At 38.1% G+C, this 18,666-nt stretch overlaps 1 protein-coding gene across 1 annotated transcript in view; it reads right to left on the reverse strand.

Annotated features, from left to right (window-relative positions):
• WNK3 (WNK lysine deficient protein kinase 3) overlaps positions 1–18,666 on the reverse strand; it is a 155,375-nt gene that overhangs the window by 81,872 nt on the left and 54,837 nt on the right. Inside the window, exons 7-10 of the mRNA XM_055339105.1 lie at positions 17,475–17,694; positions 12,941–13,235; positions 11,868–12,061; positions 11,620–11,769 (exon numbers count right to left, since the gene is read on the reverse strand). Coding sequence (XP_055195080.1) covers positions 11,620–11,769; positions 11,868–12,061; positions 12,941–13,235; positions 17,475–17,694 — 859 coding nt within the window. The remainder of the gene's footprint in view (positions 1–11,619; positions 11,770–11,867; positions 12,062–12,940; positions 13,236–17,474; positions 17,695–18,666) is intronic.

An 18,666-nucleotide genomic window follows, 5' to 3' on the forward strand; every position in this document is an offset into this window, starting at 1 on the left:
CTATTTAACATTGTACTGGAGGTTGAGGCCAGTGCAATAAGGTAAAATAGAAATAAAAAGCATAAAGATTAGAAAGGAAGACATAAAACTGTTTCCATTTACATATCATATTATTTATATTGACAATCCCAAGGAACCGATGAAATAATAAGAATAAATTGAACTTTGTAAAGTCACAGAGTACAAAGACAAAAGAAAAAACAATTTTATTTTATATACTAACAGCAAAGAATTAGAAAATGTATTTTAAAAGTCAGTTCCGTTTATAGTATTGTCAAAACATAGAGTATTAGGTATAAGCTTACCAAAAGATAAGTTCTGACCACAACCACCATACACACACAAATGATATGCCAAAATCCCATATTATAAAACATTGCTGAGAAATGAAAGAAGATGTAAATAAATGAAGAGATATGCCATGTTCCTGGGTTGGTAGATTCGATATTGTTATATCTTCCAAACTTATCTACAGATTTGACACAATCCCTACTAAAATTCCACCAGATACTTTGTAGAAATTGTCCATGTAATTCTAAGATTTATATGGAAATGCAAAGGACCTAGAATATCCAAAGAAATCTTGAAAAAGTAAAACAAAATAGAAAGACTTATACTACCTGACTTCAAGATATATTATAAATCTAGAGTAAACAAGACAGTGTGATAATGGCTTATGGACAGACAACTAGATCAATGCAACAGGATATACAGACCAGAAACAGATTCCCATTTATAAAGTTATTTTACTTTTGAAAAGGTACTAAACAGTCCAATGGGAAAAGGAAATCTTTCAATAAGTGAAGCTTAAACAATGGGATAGTCATATGGAGGGGAGAAAAAGAACTTTGAGTGCCTACTTCATACCACTCATAAAATTAATTTAAGAAATACCATAGACCTGAACATAAAACCTAAAACCATAAAGGAGGAAAGTATTTTTGTAACATGGGTGTAAGCAAAGGTTTCTGAGGCCACAGAAACAATAACCACAACAGAAAGACTTCATCAAGATTAAATACTTTGTTTCATCAAATGAAGTCATTACAAAAATTAATGAGCAGTCCACAGATTGGAGGATATATTCTTAGAACATATATTTGCTAAAGGACTAGTATTATCCAGCATATATAAGAACTCCTACAAGTCAAAAATGACAAGACCAACTATATCAGGCAAAATAAAATGGGAAGATTCCTTGAGTAGATACTTCACAAGGAAAAATACACAAAGGCCAATAAATACATGAAAAGATGCTCAACAACACAGTCATCAGGGAAATGCAAATTAAAACCATAAGATACCACTACACACCCACCAGAATACCTAAAATGAGTGTTGGCGAGGGTGTGGCACTCATATATTACTGGTGTTAATGTAAGTTAGTGCAACCAATTTGGAAAACTGACAATTTCTTAGAAAGAAAACAAACACCTATGCCAAGGCCTAGTGATTCTACTGCTAGGTATTATCCAGGAGAAATAAAAACACATTAACAAGAAGACTTCTACAAGAATATTCATAGCAGATTTATTCCTAATAACCCAAAACTAGAAACCACTCAGGTATTCATGAATAGTAAAATGGGTAAACAGATTTGGTATATTCATACAATAGAATACTGCTCTGCAGTAAAAAGAAATTACTGATATACACAACATGGATCAATGTCAAAAACATACTGAGTGATAGAAGACTTATACAAGAGTATACGTCATATAATTCCAATTATATGATGGTCTAGAACAGGATAAACTAAGGTGAAAAAACAATAGCGGTCGACTCTGGTGGGATGTGGGAGCTACCGACTGGGGAGGGGCACAAGCAAACTCTCTGCAGTAATGGCAGTACTCTATACTGGGTGGGCAAGCTACAGCCTGCAGGCCAAAGCTTATGAATAAAGTTGTAGTGGAACACAGTCATGTCTATTTTCTTACACATTGCCTATGGCTGTTTTCATGTATGTAATAGCAGAATTGAGTGGCTGCAACAGAGACTATACAGCCCACAAAGCCTAAAACAGTTACTACCTGGACCTTTACAGAAAATGTTTGCCAATACCCGGTCTATATTTTGATAATGGTTTGAGTAATACAAGTGTAAGCATCTGTCAATTCTCACTGAACTCTAATCTATGATTTTTACTGCATATAAATTTAAACTAAAAAAAATAAATACTGAGTTCTAGCCAATGATATGAATGAAGTATTTATGAAGTATACTCATGTCAACAACTTTAATTTTGAAATGTGCCAGAAAAATGAGATGGATTGATAAATGAATAAAGAGATGGATATACGATTGAGCAAATGCAGCAAAAGTTAACTGTAGATTCTAGTTGGTAGTTATATGGGTATTTATAATTTTTCAACTTTTCTGTATCTTTGAAATTTTTTTAATAAATTTTGGGGAAATTTTTTAACTAGATAAGGAAAGTATACAGCACATGCCCACAGAAATGAACATTCCAACCCAAAATACTTTGTGAAGAAATTTATTCTAAAGAAATAAATCCCAGAATAGCATGCTTTGTCTGAAGAAACTTTAACTGCAAAGATCTTTATTAATCCTTGATCATTCCTGTTAGCAGTCATCTTGTACACAGTGAATTCATTATGATTTATGACCTTGATGAAGAGAGAATTTTATAAAACACACAGTATTTGAGATAGTAGCTTTTGGAAAAGTATTAGCCATTACTAGAAAACTCTTACAGTATAGCACACCTTTTATCTAAGAACCTCAAAGCATTTTATTAGCCAAACTCAATCAATTCAGAGTCTTTAGAGTTATCTAAATCAGACCAAAAGAGAGAGAGAAAAAAAGAACAACCTAGATTGTCAATTCCTTCCTATAATTAATTCAATCAATCCCGAGTTCACTAAATCTCAATGAAGTCATCATGCCCTCCCTTAGCAGGGAGGATGCTATCTTACAAAGAGGCTGGATAGTGTACTGACTAAGGGCATAGCCTCTGCAGCCAGGTAGTCTAGATTCAAATCCTAACCATCCTGGAACCTGCCTGAGCTTCAGTTTCCTTATGTGTAAAACAGATAATGAGAGCCACCATTCACATAGTACTATTCACACAGGATAGTACATGTAAGACAGTATTTGGCACCTAGGAATCACTTAATAGTGTTCATTATTATCATCTCATAAAGGCAAATGCTTTATTATAAATGTGGAATAAGATCATCGCAGGCTCCTAACATTTTACAACTAACAATTCCACTGGCCCCCTTGCTGTTCTTCAAACATGCCAGACACTCTCCTTCCTTGGGACCTTTGCACTGGTTATTCTCTCTGCCTGAAAGGTGCACTGTGGAATGCCTCACCTCCTTCAGATGTTTGCTTGAGTGTCACCTTTTCAATGAGGCCTACCCTGATCACCACCTTATTTAAAATTACAAGCTGCTTTCCCCCTCCTTATCCTGATCCACATTTCCTCCAATCTCCTGGGACCATACTATAAATGTACTTACTATTAAGGTTATCGACAGTCTCCCCCCATTAAGAAACAAAAGCCAATGACAGAAGGGATGTTTGTGTTTTATTCACTGATACATCCCAAGGAGGTGTTTGGATGTTTTATTTGTTAACATCTTCTGGTTTAATGCCTCCAATTTTACAGATGTGGAAACTCCAAAGAGACTTAAGTCAAGTCCACACACTGAGCTAAGGGAAAGATCCTGGGCTAGGGACTATGGCTCCCTGTCCAATGCCGTTTCTACCTAGCTCACGGTCTCCCTGACCTTTGGACATTAAAGAAAAATCACAATCATCTATATATCCCCACTCAGGAAGACATGCCTTCGGAATTCCTAGGTTTCACAAATGCTGTTGTATCTGTAACATAAAAATGCTCTGAAAGGGATGCCTGGGTGGCTCAGAGGTTGAGTGTCTGCCTTTGACTCAGGGTGCCCGGGGTCCGAGACCGAGTCCCACATTGGGCTCCTGGGAAGAGCCTGCTTCTCCCTCTGCCTGTGTCTCTGCCTTGTTCTCGGTATCTCATGAATAAATAAATAAAATCTTTAGAAAAAAAAAGAAATGGTCTGAAAGACAGTGGAAGACTGTACTGGAATACTAAGTGTCGACAGTGAACAGAAGAAGATGGTTGATTTAAAAGAGCTATCCCAGGGCTTTGATAGAGGATCTGCTATTTTAATTGTTCCTGCTGACCCCAAAATGAGTGTTGAGCCAGAAGATGGCTGCCAGCATAGCTGGACAGACTGCTGCTAAATGCAAGCTGGCTGGTGTTGCACCAGGGTTTTCTTCAGGGGAAGTCTGACTGCTATCTAATGCCTGAAGCACTTGAGGCTTCTCTAAAGGCTGTATTACATATTGTTCTTGCAAAGGAGGTATAATCTGTACCATGTTGGGGCACCTGGGTGGCTCTGGCTCAATGGTTGAGCATCTGCTTAGGCTCAGGGCATGATCCTAGAGTCCCGGGATCAAGTCCCGCATTGGGCTCCCCACATGGAGCCTGCTTCTCCCTCTGCCTGTGTCTCTGCCTCTCTCTGTGTGTCTCTCATGAATAAATAAAATCTTAAAAAATAAAAATCTGTACCATATTTATAATGGCCTTTGACATATCTGGTAATGGCTGAACCTGGTTTGGTACCTGTGAAGGAGGTAACTGCTGCTGGAAAGTAGCATGCCTTTGACATATCTGGTAATGGCTGAACCTAGTTAGGTACCTGTGAAGGAGGTAACTGCTGCTGGAAAGTAGCATGGTGGCTACCCAAAGACTGCTGTTGATTTATGGGACCTTCTTGAATAGATGGCTTTTCTATGCTTATCTATAAGATGAATGAGTCATCTGCTGATGCTGGATGAAAGCTGAATGAGAGGGGGCACCTGGGTGGGTCAGTGGATTAAGTATCTGTCTGCCTTTGGCTCAGTTCATGATCCCAGGGTCTTGGGATCAAGCCCCACCATCAGGCTCCCAGCTCAGGGAGAAGACTGCTTCTCCCTCTCCCCCCATCCCCCCTCCTTGTGCTCTCTCTCTTGCTCTATCAAATAAATAAAATCCTTGAAAAGAAAAGAAAAGAAAAGAAAAGAAAAGAAAAGAAAAGAAAAGAAAAGAAAAGAAAGAAAAAAGAAAAGAAAAAAGAAAAAAAGAAAGAAAGAGAAAGAAAGAAAGAGAGAGAGAGAGAGAGAAATCTGGCTTGGTGTTAGATGTGATTGTGAAAGCTGTGTAGAGAAGTATGGGGGCTAGATCTGGGCCTGCAAGGAAGGCTACTGAATGACGGACATCTATGTAGAGTGTTGAAGCTGCTCTTCCACGGCCCTTTAAGATGTAATGCTAATTGGGCTTCTAGCTGCTGGCTACTAAAATGGACATCTGGGGCAGCCCGGGTAGCTCAGCGGTTTAGCGCCACCTTCAGCCCAGGGCCTGATCCTGGAGACCCGGGATTGAGTCCCACATTGGGCTCCCTGCATGGAGCCTGCTTCTCCCTCTGCCTGTGTCTCTGCCTCTGCGCCTCTCTTTCTCTCTCTCTCTCTCTCTCTCTCTCTCTCTCTCTCATAAATAAATAAATAAATAAATAAATAAATAAATAAATAAATAAATAAATAAATAAGACATCTGCTTTTGATGGGGCTGCTGAGTGCTGGACATTAAATAAAGGCTCCATGGAATGTATCTGTATATCTAAGGTTGATATTAAAAATGTCTTTTGCTCCAACTTTGAAGAATTTCTACCACCTTAGGGTTGTGTTAAATAGGCTTGTTGTTCAAGTCTTTGCTACATAAGGTGGTACTGAGTGTAACTTCTGATGTGCAGTTTGTAATATGTACGTGCTTCCTATCAGGAGGGTTTACCGTGTATACTTACTGGGTTATGAAGGTTACCTGTTCAGTTATCTATCTGGCTGGTGTAAACAGTTTGTGTTGAATAATGGGTATGGTCAAGAGGCAGTAACTGGTAAGTAAACTGTTCTATAGACTGCACAGAGTAAGCTGCTTGGATCACATATGCTGCCTGGTCTGGAAAACGTGATGAAACCCAAGGTTGTACTAGAAAGGCAGGCTGCCCTTGGCCTAGGGCCAAATAAGAGGGCTGTACCGCAGATGGGTCTAGATAAGAAGTCTGCATAGAATAGATGGACTATGATCCTGGTGGTTGCACAGTGTAAAGAGGATACTCCAGGGCTGATAGTGAATAAACATGCTGTGCTGGAGCCTGGATCGGGTAAATTAGCTGTGATGGGCAAGAAGCTTGTTCCTGGGCATCTATCATAAATGGCAGCTGCCTGGGAGCCTTCAAATGGGAAGCATGGCAGTTCTGCAGGTGGTCCTGGATGAGCATGTTGAACAGAATAAGATGGCCATTTCAGGGACTGAATCATACTTTTAATACCCACCCTTTGGCTGCTGCTCACTTGCAACAGCTTCAGATACTCACAGAATACAATCCTACTGATCATTATTTTGTAGGATGCCATAATCTTAGGTTATAAAATTAATATCTGCTGCTGAATAGAGGCTTGCAAACAAGATTTCTTCAAATGCACAGGCTTGCTTTGTAGCACTGAAGAACCTAGAGCCACAGATTCCTGATCTACTACTGGATACAGGTGGAATAATGAATGTATCTTTTGGGAAGGCTGATTGGCCCCTGAATGCCCTCCAGTGGAATTAGAAGGGAACTGAGCTGTACCAGCAGCAGTCTGTGCACAGCTCATGTATTGGGCAGAATGACTTGACAAAGCTTGAGGATAATTAACCAGTGAAAAACTAGACGTCTGGGGCACCTGGATGGCTCAGTGATTGAGCGTCTGCCTTTGGCTCAGGTCATGATCCCGGAATCCTGGGATCAAGTCCCATATCAGGCTCCCTGTGGAAGCCAGCTTCTCCTTCTGCCTATGTCTCTGCCTCTTACTCTGTGTCTCTCATGAATAAATAAATAAAATCTTTAAAAATAAATAGATAAAAAGAAACTAGATGTCTAATTAGTATCTGGTGATTTGGTTAATGCCAGATTCCCATTTCTAGGGTGAGGCTGAAGTTGAAGACCAACTGTTAGATATTCAGGAGTCATTTGTGAAGCAGGCAATGTCGGAGGAGAAACTACAGAAAAAGACTGATTGTGGAATTTCAATGACTGACAAGTCTAAAGTCATAGATTTTGCTGAAGTTTGTCCATCTACTCCAAAGGTCAGCTGCAGTTCCTGGTTCTGGTGCAAAGAAAATTCAAATTATAAATGCATATACCATGCCCATTTTAATGGGCCTGTCCCAGACAAAATGATGGACAAAATAATATTATGTTCTAAAAATTCCAGCAAGTTATCAAAAAGGTGCTGGGCATAGTATTAGTACTACAAAAATTCTTAATATCATGAGTAAATGCTAATTGAATACATTAAGGGATTGAGACCAGTCCCAGTAATATACTGCTCATGGCTTCTCATTTATTGCACTTGCCACATAATTCATTCAAACCCTGGCAGAGATTCAGAGTAACTGAATCTAACACCTTCACACACCAGACACTGGAAGTTCTAAGAAAAAGCTCAAAAGGATTTTAATAGCATAGCTACAATGAACACAGAAGCTTTCTAAAGAGGAGAGCAGAGAGTTGGATGAATAAATATAGGTTGGTTGCAATAATTCCTAGAACTTGAACTACCACGTTCATAAAAAGACACCAATGGTCAAAGTGCTTGCTTATGTGGTTTCTATGTATGGTGAAGACAGTCCAAAACATAGCAGGTATGTGATATAGATGTATATATAAACAAACATATATATATATGTATACATAGGGGAAAAAAAGACAAATCTAGAGGCTTTACTCACAAATGTAAACAATAGGTTGTCTCTAGCTGGAGGAATAACCGGTGATTTTCACTGTTTTATAATTTCAAAGGCTTTATTTTTTAATTTCTGTTTTTTATAATTATATATTTCAAATCTTTTTTTAAAGATTTATTTATTCATGAGACACACACACACAGAGAGAGAAAGAGAGAGAGAGAGAGAGAGAGAGAGAGAGAGAGAGAGAGAGGCAGAGACACAGGCAGAGGGAGAGGCAGGCTCCGTGCAGGAAGCCCGATGTGGGACTCGATCCCGGGTCTCCAGGATCAGGCCCTGGGCTGAAGGAGGCACTATAACGCTGAGCCACCTGGGCTGCCCATAGCTTTTATTTTTTTTTTTAAATTTTTTTAAATTTTTCTTTATTTATTTATGATAGTCACAGAGAGAGAGAGAGAGGCAGAGACACAGGCAGAGGGAGAAGCAGGCTCCATGCACCGGGAGCCCGACGTGGGATTCGATCCCGGGTCTCCAGGATCGCGCCCTGGGCCAAAGGCAGGCGCCAAACCGCTGCGCCACCCAGGGATCCCAGCTTTTATTTTTAAATGGGTAAATAACCCTCAATTTTTAAAACTTTTACAACATTTTGGAAACACATTTTAAAATACACATATCTGCATACTATGTGGTTGAACCCAAGTTAATTTAAGCATCCATTCAACACACTTTGCATGAAAGTCTTAAAAAGAGACAAACCATAACAAGAGCTCAATTATGAATATGTACCATGTTACCTACAAACACCAGCCAAATACCAAGCACTGTCAACTCCATCAGATTAAATTTATCTCAGCAGATTTTTTTAAAGATTTTATTTATTCATAGAGACAGAGAGAGAGAGAGGAGAGAGAGAGAGAGAGAGAGAGAGAGAGAGAGAGAGAGAGAGGCAGAAACACAGGCAGAAGGAGAAGCAGGCTCCACGCAGGGAGCCCAACGAGGGACTCGATCCCGGTCTCCAGGACCACACCCTGGGCTGCAGGCGGTGCTAAACCGCTGTGCCACTGGGGCTGCCCTACCTCAGCAGATTTTAAATGTACCTGACATTTGTCAAGTATGTGTATGCCTTCCCCTACAAAACTGTGAACTACCTGAAGGTAAGAATCATGTTTTATCTTACATCCTCAGAAATGGCAGTCATTAAAAATTGTTGATGAGCCATGACGTACTATATACCAATCTCTTAAAAGAAACAGACATGCTGAGACGCCTGGGTGGCTCAGCAGTTGAGCATCTGCCTTTGGCCCAGGGTGTGATCCTGGAGTCCTGGGATCGAATCCCACATCGGGCTCCCTGCGTGGAGCCTGCTTTTCTCTATGCTTCTCTCTCTGCCTTTCTCTCTCTGTGTGTCTGTCTCATGAATAAATAAATAAATAAAATCTTAAAAAAAAAGAAAGAAACAGACATGCCAGCTGCTAACTGAATCATATACAGCGAATGCTCAGACCATCTCATTCCCAAAGAAATAAGGCACATACAGGGGAGGGTAAGGTTGAGAAAATAAAATGCAGTGATGGCAAAAAGCTGAACCATGTGCCCAGGCCTCATTAACCAAGGGAACCAGATTATAATCTTAATATATGAACTCTCATAAAAACGGTTTACTCCTTCTCAGAAATGAATAATGCTGACTTTGAGAGTAAAAAAGACAAAAACATTTATTTCTCCTATAGAAATATACATGAATCAAAAAAAGCCAAGATCCAATAAAGAGTCCAATAACCAAAATATATAAAGAATTTATATAATTCAATATCAACACACACAAATAATCCTATTTAAAAAATGGGCAAAAGACATGAACAGACATTTCTCCAAAGACGACATACAGATGGCCAATAGACACATGAAAAGATGATCAACATCACTCATCATTAGGGAAATGCAATTCAAAACCACAATGAAATATCACCTCACATCTGTCAGAATGGCTAAAACCAAAAACACAAAAAAACAAGTGTTGGTAAGGACATGGAGAAAAAGGAACCCTCTTGGGAATCCCCTGGTGGGAATGCAAACTTGTGCAGCCACTGTGGAAAACAGTATGGAATTTCCTCAAAAAAATAAAAATAGAATTATCATGATCCAGTAATTCCATTACTGGGTACTTCCTTCAAATAATATGAAAATACTAATTCAAAAAGATATATGCGCCCCAATGTTTATAGCAACACTAATTATAATAGACAAATCATGGAAGTAACCCAAGTGTCCACCAACAGATGAATGGATAAAGGGGTGTGTGTGTGTGTGCGTGCGCGCACAGGAATATTATTCGGCCATAAAAAAGAATGAAATCTTTTCACTTGCAGCAACATGGATGCATCTAGAAGGTATAATACTGGGATCCCTGGGTGGCGCAGCGGTTTGGCACCTGCCTTTGGCTCAGGGCGCGATCCTGGAGACCCGGGGTCGGATCCCATATCGGGCTCCCGGTGCATGGAGCCTGCTTCTCCCTCTGCCTGTGTCTCTGCCTCTCTCTCTCTCTCTCTCTCTCTCTCTCTCTCTCTCTGTGACTATCATAAATAAATATTAAAAAAAATTTAAAAAAAAAATAGAAGGTATAATACTAGGTGAAATAAGTCAATCAGATGAAGGCAAATACCATATTATTTCACTCATATGTGGAATATAAAAAGCAAAGCAAACAAAGAAAGAGAGAGAGAGAGAGAGAGAGAGAGAGAGAGAGAGAGAGACAGAGACAGACAAGCCAAAAAGCAGACTCTTAAGTATAGAGAACGAACAGTTACCAGAAGAGAAGTGGGGGGGATGAGTAAAATAGTTGATTGGGATTAAGAGTACACTTATCATGATGAGCACTGAGTAATGTATAGAATTGTTGAATCACTATATTGTACACCTGAAACTAATAGAACACTGTATGTTAACTATACCGGAATTTAAATTTTTCAAAAAGCCAAAAAAAAATTTTAAAGCCAAAAATTTAGGGACACCTGAGTGGCTCAGCAGTTGAGTGTCTGCTTTTGGCTCAGGGTGTGATCCCAGGGTCCAGGATTGAGTTCCACATCGGGCTCCTTGCCGGGAGCCTGCTTCTCTCTCTGCCTATGTCTCTGCCTCTCTCTGTCTTTCGTGAATAAATAAATAGAATATTTTTAAAATTTTTTTAAAATAAATAAATAAAAGCCAAAAATTTAGATGAAAGTGTTAAAAATTGTAAGCCTATAAACTACTATTTCTAATTAACTAGGGAAGAAATCCCTCTAGGGGTACCTGGGTGGCTCAGTAGGTTATGCGTCTGCCTTCAGCTCATGTCATGATCCCAGGTCCTGGGATAGAGCCTCTGCTCAGTGGGGAGTCTGCTTTTCCCCCTCTCTTTGCCTGCCCTCTACCCCCACTCATGTGCATACTCTTTCAAATATATAAATAAAATCTGTAAAAAAAAAAAAGAAGAAGAAGAAAGAAGAAAGAAGAAAGAAGAAAGAAAGAAGAAGAAAAGAAATCCCTCCACATTCACACCAGGCTAGAAAAGTCTAATATAAAGAACAAACCATCATCACCAGGAGCAAGAGATCTGAGTCCTAAATAAGTTTGTTTATCCATATATGGAGTTCTCAGTTTCTTTTCCAATTATACGAGCAGTGTCTCAAGACTCTAGCTTCACAATGTTAAGCACATCCTCAAGAACATCTTAGGTGAAGGAAAACATAAACAACTTTTGGCTTTCAGGGAGTTTTACATAAACTATAATGAATTTGTGAAAGAGAGCCTTTGCCTGTCAGAAAATCTAGACAGTGTTGAATATATTTAACTGAATACAGAGCCTCTAAAATATATCTTACCTTCATCTGTGAGACCTTCTGGACAGTTAATGGGGAAACCTGGGGTTGTGCAACAACTGGAGGTCCAAGGACATGTACAGGCAAAACAGAAGACTGACCTTGAACCAAAGGCAAGATGTGGGGCTGAGTCAGCTTTGGCTGCTGTTGCAGCTGTTAAATAAGAAAAATATATATATATTAAAGATAAACTCTCTCATTTACAGTAAATATATGGATTATATATTTAAAAATGTAACAGTTCACCTCACCCCTGAAATCTGCTGGTAATGTCCTACTAGCTGCTGGGATGGATAAATCATCCCTGGAACATTTCTTTCAGCCTGTGAGATGTTGGAAACCACTTGAGAGCCCATCATCTGGTCTGAGGAATAGGCTATACTGGGCTGACTTGAAGTATCTGAGTGTACAGCAGATCCAGCTCCCACTTCGGACAAATTGTCACCTATGACAAAGAAAATAAGCAACAAGTAGAAGGAAAACTTGAAGCACAAGGTCCTAATGACATAGAAAATAAGTGTTTTATATTTCTTTTCCCTCTGAAAACCTAAGACAACTTGAAATAAAACATGCACATTACACAGTTAACCAAAAACCATTATATAAACTCTCCATGCGGACACTGTGGTATAACTAAAATTTTCTTAGTAAAGTAAACCTATAAACAAAGAATCACATAAAAATCAACTCCATTTGCTGGCCATTTCATGTATAACCCCAACTAATCTATACTTGCCATTAGGACTTCAGAAAAATCTAAGTGTCATATTCTCATTTTCCTAGAACCTGGCTAGAAAATAATACTGTCTTTATAGAACAATTGGTTATTACTATGAAAATACTGTGTCCTTCTGACTAGAGAATGTATTATAGCAGAAAAATTAGAGGAAAAAAAAGAAAAAGAAAAATTAGAGGAACCATGATTTTATACTTGAGTCTAAAATACAAAGGATCTTAAAGTCTAGAAAATTCCTTCTTGAGGAATAAATATAGTTCCAAATTTTCTTTATTAAAGGATTTACATTAGACCTTTAAAAATAGTAAAAAGATTATAATCCTTACTCAATTAGCACCTTGGACAAGTCACATAACAAAATAGTTTGTTAATTTTATTTTATTTATTTATTTATTTATTTATTTATTTATTTATTTAGTTTCTTAATTTTAAAACAAGGAAACTAGCTGGCTTCGTCTGTTTCAGGGATTTTGTAAAAAGACTGATGAAATGATAGATAACAGAATGCTTTGAAAAACACAAAAGTACTGTTTTGAGATAAGGGAATACAATTACACATTTGTGTGCTTTTATAAATTGTGCTGTTACCTGTAACAGAGGGATGGGGCTGCTGTGGTTTTCTTTTTAGAAGCTGTTGTCGAACATGTTGATCAACTTCAGTTTCTTCACATTCTGCTCCAGTGTGCTGAGCAGGAGCAGAAGGTAAAGTTGTGTTCTGGGGCTGAGGAAGTACATTCCCTGCAGACTTGGACTGGGAATCCCTGCGTTCTTCCAAACAGCCACTTGGCTTCTTCTCCCTCGTCTTCTTTATCAGAGTGACCCGGTCTCTAATGGATTTAGCAACAGCTTTGGAATCACTTTCATGGAAGAATCCTGACTTGACCTACAAACAAAACATAATAAGCAAACTACATCTTTAATATTTAAGATTTTAACTTTTTTTTTACTAGAAGAGTTATTTTGTGCCCCCCCCAAAATTCCAAATGCTATTAAATTAACAGTTAATTTGTTTACATGTTTTTTTCAATTCAATATGATTGACAGTTTCAGATGTACATCATAGTGATTCAATATTATGGATGTATATTTATGTTCTTTTTAAATCAGACATACATAAATCGAGAGCCTTTAATCAGCACAAGAAAAACAACACCATTACCAAGCATTGTTAAAATAATTCTGGCTTTAAACAAAAACAGACAAAAAACTTGATGTTTCAGTACATGCAGTCTTATTACAGTTAATTTATGACTCATTAAGGTTTGTGAAAGATTAAAAAGGTTTCCTCATTCAACATTAAGTGCCTACAATGTGCCCAGTACTGGACTCCAGAGACATATAAGTTACTACATTGGTCCTTTGTCCTGTATGAGCACACAATCTGGTGGTAAGATGGTACAAATTTAACTTAAAATAAGGTAGAAAAGCCCTAAAGGAAAAAGTAGAGAAAGTGTCACAGAGGAAGGTAAACTCTAACTTGAATTAAAACAAAAAAGGAACTTGATGGCTATTAAGGGAGGTATGAACGAAGTTTAGAGATCCACACTCTAGGCAAAGGGAAATATGCTCACAGCAAAGTACTACATCTTACCAGGCGTTAGAAGAGTGAGAGAAGAGAAGTTAAGGGCTTGCTGTCTGAGAAGAGCAGGGCTGAGTAGCAGAGAAGATGACTTGAAGAGGTGTCATGGCATATCATTCTCAGTCCTACAATCTGTTTTTTAAAGCATGTCTTGGGGGTCTGCAGACTCAGGGAAATTTCGTGGTAGTTGAAAGATGATTAAAATGTTAGATGGAATCCATATATTTAATTTCACTCCCTCCCGAAGCTCCAAAAACAAAACAAAACAAACCCCATACTAAATGGATTTTTAGGTTGTAAACCACAAGGACAGGGAGAATAAGAGAAAGGCAACAGCAACAACATTTTGGACACTCCGGAATGTAGAAAACAGATTAAGTAATAAGTGACCTAGCAGTCCTGAAAAAGGTGAACTAGGGAAAGCTGAGATTCATTAATCATTTATACTGAAAAATACTCATAAGGCACAGGAACTGGCAATATCAGTTACTTCCAGAACTGGGTAAAGTCAAAAGAGATGACTAAAATAAGGAAGACTAAGTGAAAGGGTTGTGAGAAGCAGTTAAATATTTAGATCCCTATACCCCACCCTCCATTCCACACTTTTGGGTGATTGCTTCTCCCTACCCAAGAAGCCTGGAGATTTGTTCTCTAGAGAGGGTAAAAGAGGGTCTCTGGACTATGGCACACTAGACACAGTTGAGGGTTAAGGCTACCGTGTAGAAAACAAAATTGAATGACCATATGCATGCTGAATGCCATACGCAGAAACCCTTAGCTCTTTACCCCACTTGGCTACCAAAATACCAGTAACCAAACCCTTATCCTTCAGGAAGGACATTGAAAGATGATTATCTGGGGAACCTGACCAATCCAAGAAGACATACCTATAAATATTGATGTCAAAGATTCCCTAATTAAAGGCCTACCCAGATACCCTAAGGTATAAGTCAAAGTTAACAAGTCTAACACAAGCAATCACATCATCCAATAGGCTGTAAGTTCCTGTGTTTGGCAAAATTAAGGCCCCTCAAAGATGTCCCATCCTAATCCTCAAACTTGTGAATATAATGAAATATCACTCCCATTATTTTGCTATGAACAGTTGACCTTAAAATAGGGATATTATCTATGTGAGCCTTTTACCAGCAGGTGACTCTAGAAGGATTCAACAAGACATTGCTGACTTTGAAGATGGAGTGGGGGTACATGAAAAGACTGAAAAGCAGCCTCTAGAAGTGGAAAGTAACAACCAGCTAATAGCCATCAAGGAAACAGGGGCCTCAGTCTTACAACCATAAGGAACTGAATTCTGCCAACAACTCAAAAGCAGCCCCCCACCCACCTCCACCAACCAAGAGCCTCCAGATAAGAGCCCAGGCCACCAACAACTGGATTTTATCCTGTAAGATCCTAAGCAGAGAATCCAGTGAAGTCCACTTAGGCCTTTTGACTTCTAGAACTGAGATAATAAATGGATGTTGCTTTAAGCCATTGAATTTGTGGTAATTTGTTACACAGCAACAGAAAACAAATATAGTCTCCTATAATCTATTAATCATAAGCAACTAGCCAAGAATTATCAGAAATATCAGAAAAGCCTCTAACAAGAAAACAGCACAAAACCAGCAAAAGTAAAACAGCAATTTGTAGAAAAGAGCCTACACAGGGAGAAAAAATGTCAAAAACACTCTCTTTACTAGTGTTACAGAGAGGTGTGATAATATTGCCTCCATGAAACAAAAAACAAGATGTTTACTCTAAAGAAGGAACAGACCAAAATATAAAAAGGAACTCTTAAAATTAAAAAAAATTATAGCAGAAATGAAAAACTCAATGGAAGGGGTAGAAGATAAAGTTGATAATATCTGTCAGAAAGGAGAATAAAAAGACAAAAAGATGGAAAATAGAAAAGATAAGAACATTGGAGAATTAATCCAAGAGTCCAACATCCAAATGATAACATTTCCGGAAAGAAAACAATGGGGAAGAAATCAATAAAATACTTTAAGAAATTTCCAAGAAACTAAAGGATATGAGTTGACAGACTGGAAGGGTCTGCTGAGAATCCAACACGGTAGATGAAAATAGACCCAAATCAAGACACATAACTGTGAAATTTTAGAATACTAACAAAGAAATAGAAATTATTACAAGCTTCCAGAAAGCAAAAAATGGATGACATGCAAAAGATTCAGAAAACAGAACAGCTTTGTACTTCTCAGTATCAATACTGAAAGCTAGAAAAGCATGGAACAATGAGTCTAATTTTTTTTAAATGCAAACTAAAATGCCTTAGTCAGCCAATCAATTAAATATCAATATAGAATAAAAGTACTGAAAAAAAAGAATAAAAGTATTGTCATACATGCAAGTCTCAAAGAATTTACTTCTCATACCCATTCTGTTAAGAAGCAGACCAGAGGAAGTATGTCACTAAAACAAGAGAATAAACCAAGAAAGAGAAAGACATGGGATTTAGGAAATATGAAACCCAGTGAAGAGAGGAAGAGAAATCTAGAAAGATAGTTAAGAGAAATATCAGGATAATAGTTGTGCACCGGATGTCCAAGGCAATAATTCCAGATTAGGACAGTATGACTATAAAAATAGACATGTTAAAGGCTATCATCTCCAAGATCCCCACTGTCAATGTTCCATCCTTCTTTTTAACCTGAGGACAGAATGCCCAGGTAAGCCTGGCTCAAGACTATCTGTACTTGGCTAATTTGTCTATGTGCTGCCAAAGCTCCTACACACCTTCCCTCCAAGCACTGCAGCAGCCTGGATCAGGTGTAGACACACATGTAACCCCACAGAAGTTATCTGCTGTCATCTGCTATGTAGGGAGAGGGATCATGGGGTGAGTAGAAGTAGAGAAGTCAGAAGGGCCCACTCCCCATCAAACCACATTATTATCAGACAACTAATTTCTGTTCCACACAACAGCCCATCAGTGACCTGACTGGTGAGCCATGTGTGTTCTTCCCTGAACTCACTCATGACCTTGCCTGCTGACTTCCCCAGAAATGGCTCTTATAAACATTAAAGGAAGATGAAGCCAGACTATGACCAAAAGACTGTTCAGCTTATGCACTCCTGGGTATCTTCACCTAATAGTAACTTCAGGAACCAATGAGATGTGGGCTTGCCACTCAGGTTTTTAAAACAAAAGAAAATATTACTTAAACTATAAGAAAAAGCAAAGGAATGAGTAACACAAAAGTCAGGGTAGGTATTACCTGTTGTGATTAGGGAAAGGAATATAACTGGGAGGGGCATAGAGGTGGCTTATAAGGTATGGGTTGTGTTCTGTTTCTTAACAACAGTAGTGTTTTATTATTCATTATGCTGTACATACAGATTTAATATACTCTGCTGTAGAGATACATTTCACAATAAAATAATTTAAATAAAGAAAAGGAAAAATGAGAGGGAATAAAGCAATAAGGAGAAAGGAATCAATCAACTCTGATATTATAAAGGGCAGCAGTGGGCAGGGGCATGGGGAGGCGGTGGAGAACAGCGGTAGGATTCACTTACCATTTCATACGCTACTTCCTCAGAGGTATCTGTTTCTAAATTGAAACTGAATTCAATAGCTTCATTGTCTTTGTGCTTGCCTTTCAATTTTTTAGGATCTTCAACCCAGAGTCTTAAAGCCAGGGATGAATTTGAGGAGTCATCTTCCTCTGCTAACTCCACCCTCAGTCCTGTATCCTCAGCAAAAAATGCGTGGTTTAGTAGGTCCCTGATAGACAACCTAATAAACAAAATACGTATCTCATTATCAGTTTTTCCAATCATAAATAAGATATAGAATCCTTAATTAGTAAACATCAATTATATAAAAATAACAATCTTATTTTAACTCTTCTATTAATTACCCCATTAATCTGTCTTGTTATAAAAACCAAATCTTAAATCCAACTTATTGTTTACCAAGGATGCAAAGAAATCCCAACTAACACGCACTTAAAGTCACCTTAATTAAATATTATTACCAGCAGCATAGCTATATACTCAAGTTTAACATACCTATAAGTATGCCTAAAGAACTGTAGAAGTGCTGAAGTATATGTTAGGTGGAGTGACTAGCTTCCCTAAGCCACTGGCCTAAGTTACTAAAATTCAAACAACAGATTGTCAGTAAAGGAAACGAAAAGCTCTTCTGGATATATAACCTCTAAAGGAAATCAGAAATTCAAACTCTTTTACAAATAGAAGTTATTGACTCCATCAACAATAATCTAGTCAGTGTACTTCACTCTTTAGAGAATGCTCCGAATGAAACTAATTTAGTTCGGCAAAGTCCCATGGTTTTCTTAAAGTATCTAAGTCTAGTGTTTTAGGCCAAAGTATATATGCAAGGATACACCTCTATCTAAAATTAGGGCTTAACTATCTCTGAAGAGAAAAAAAAGACAGGGGTTCAAAAGATTCTTTTACAAGCTGGGAGCAGTTAATTTCCTTTGCTTGGACCAATTTCTAAACAGATATATAATATCTAATCTATCTATATTATATGCCAAAGAGAGCTCAAACTAATATATTCCACAATGTCTACATTGAAAACCTCTCCTATACTATTTAAAGATAAAATATATTGACAGCATGGTATGCTGTAAGTTGATGATTTTCCACCCTCCTGATCATTTTTTTTTTAGTGATCGAGGAAAAAATAATTAAGAGACTGCTATAAAATAAAAAGAATAAGCTTCTTCAGACTAATTAG

This window comes from Nyctereutes procyonoides, unplaced genomic scaffold (genome assembly GCF_905146905.1).
Source record: "Nyctereutes procyonoides isolate TBG_1078 unplaced genomic scaffold, NYPRO_anot_genome, whole genome shotgun sequence".
Lineage (NCBI taxonomy): Eukaryota > Metazoa > Chordata > Mammalia > Carnivora > Canidae > Nyctereutes > Nyctereutes procyonoides.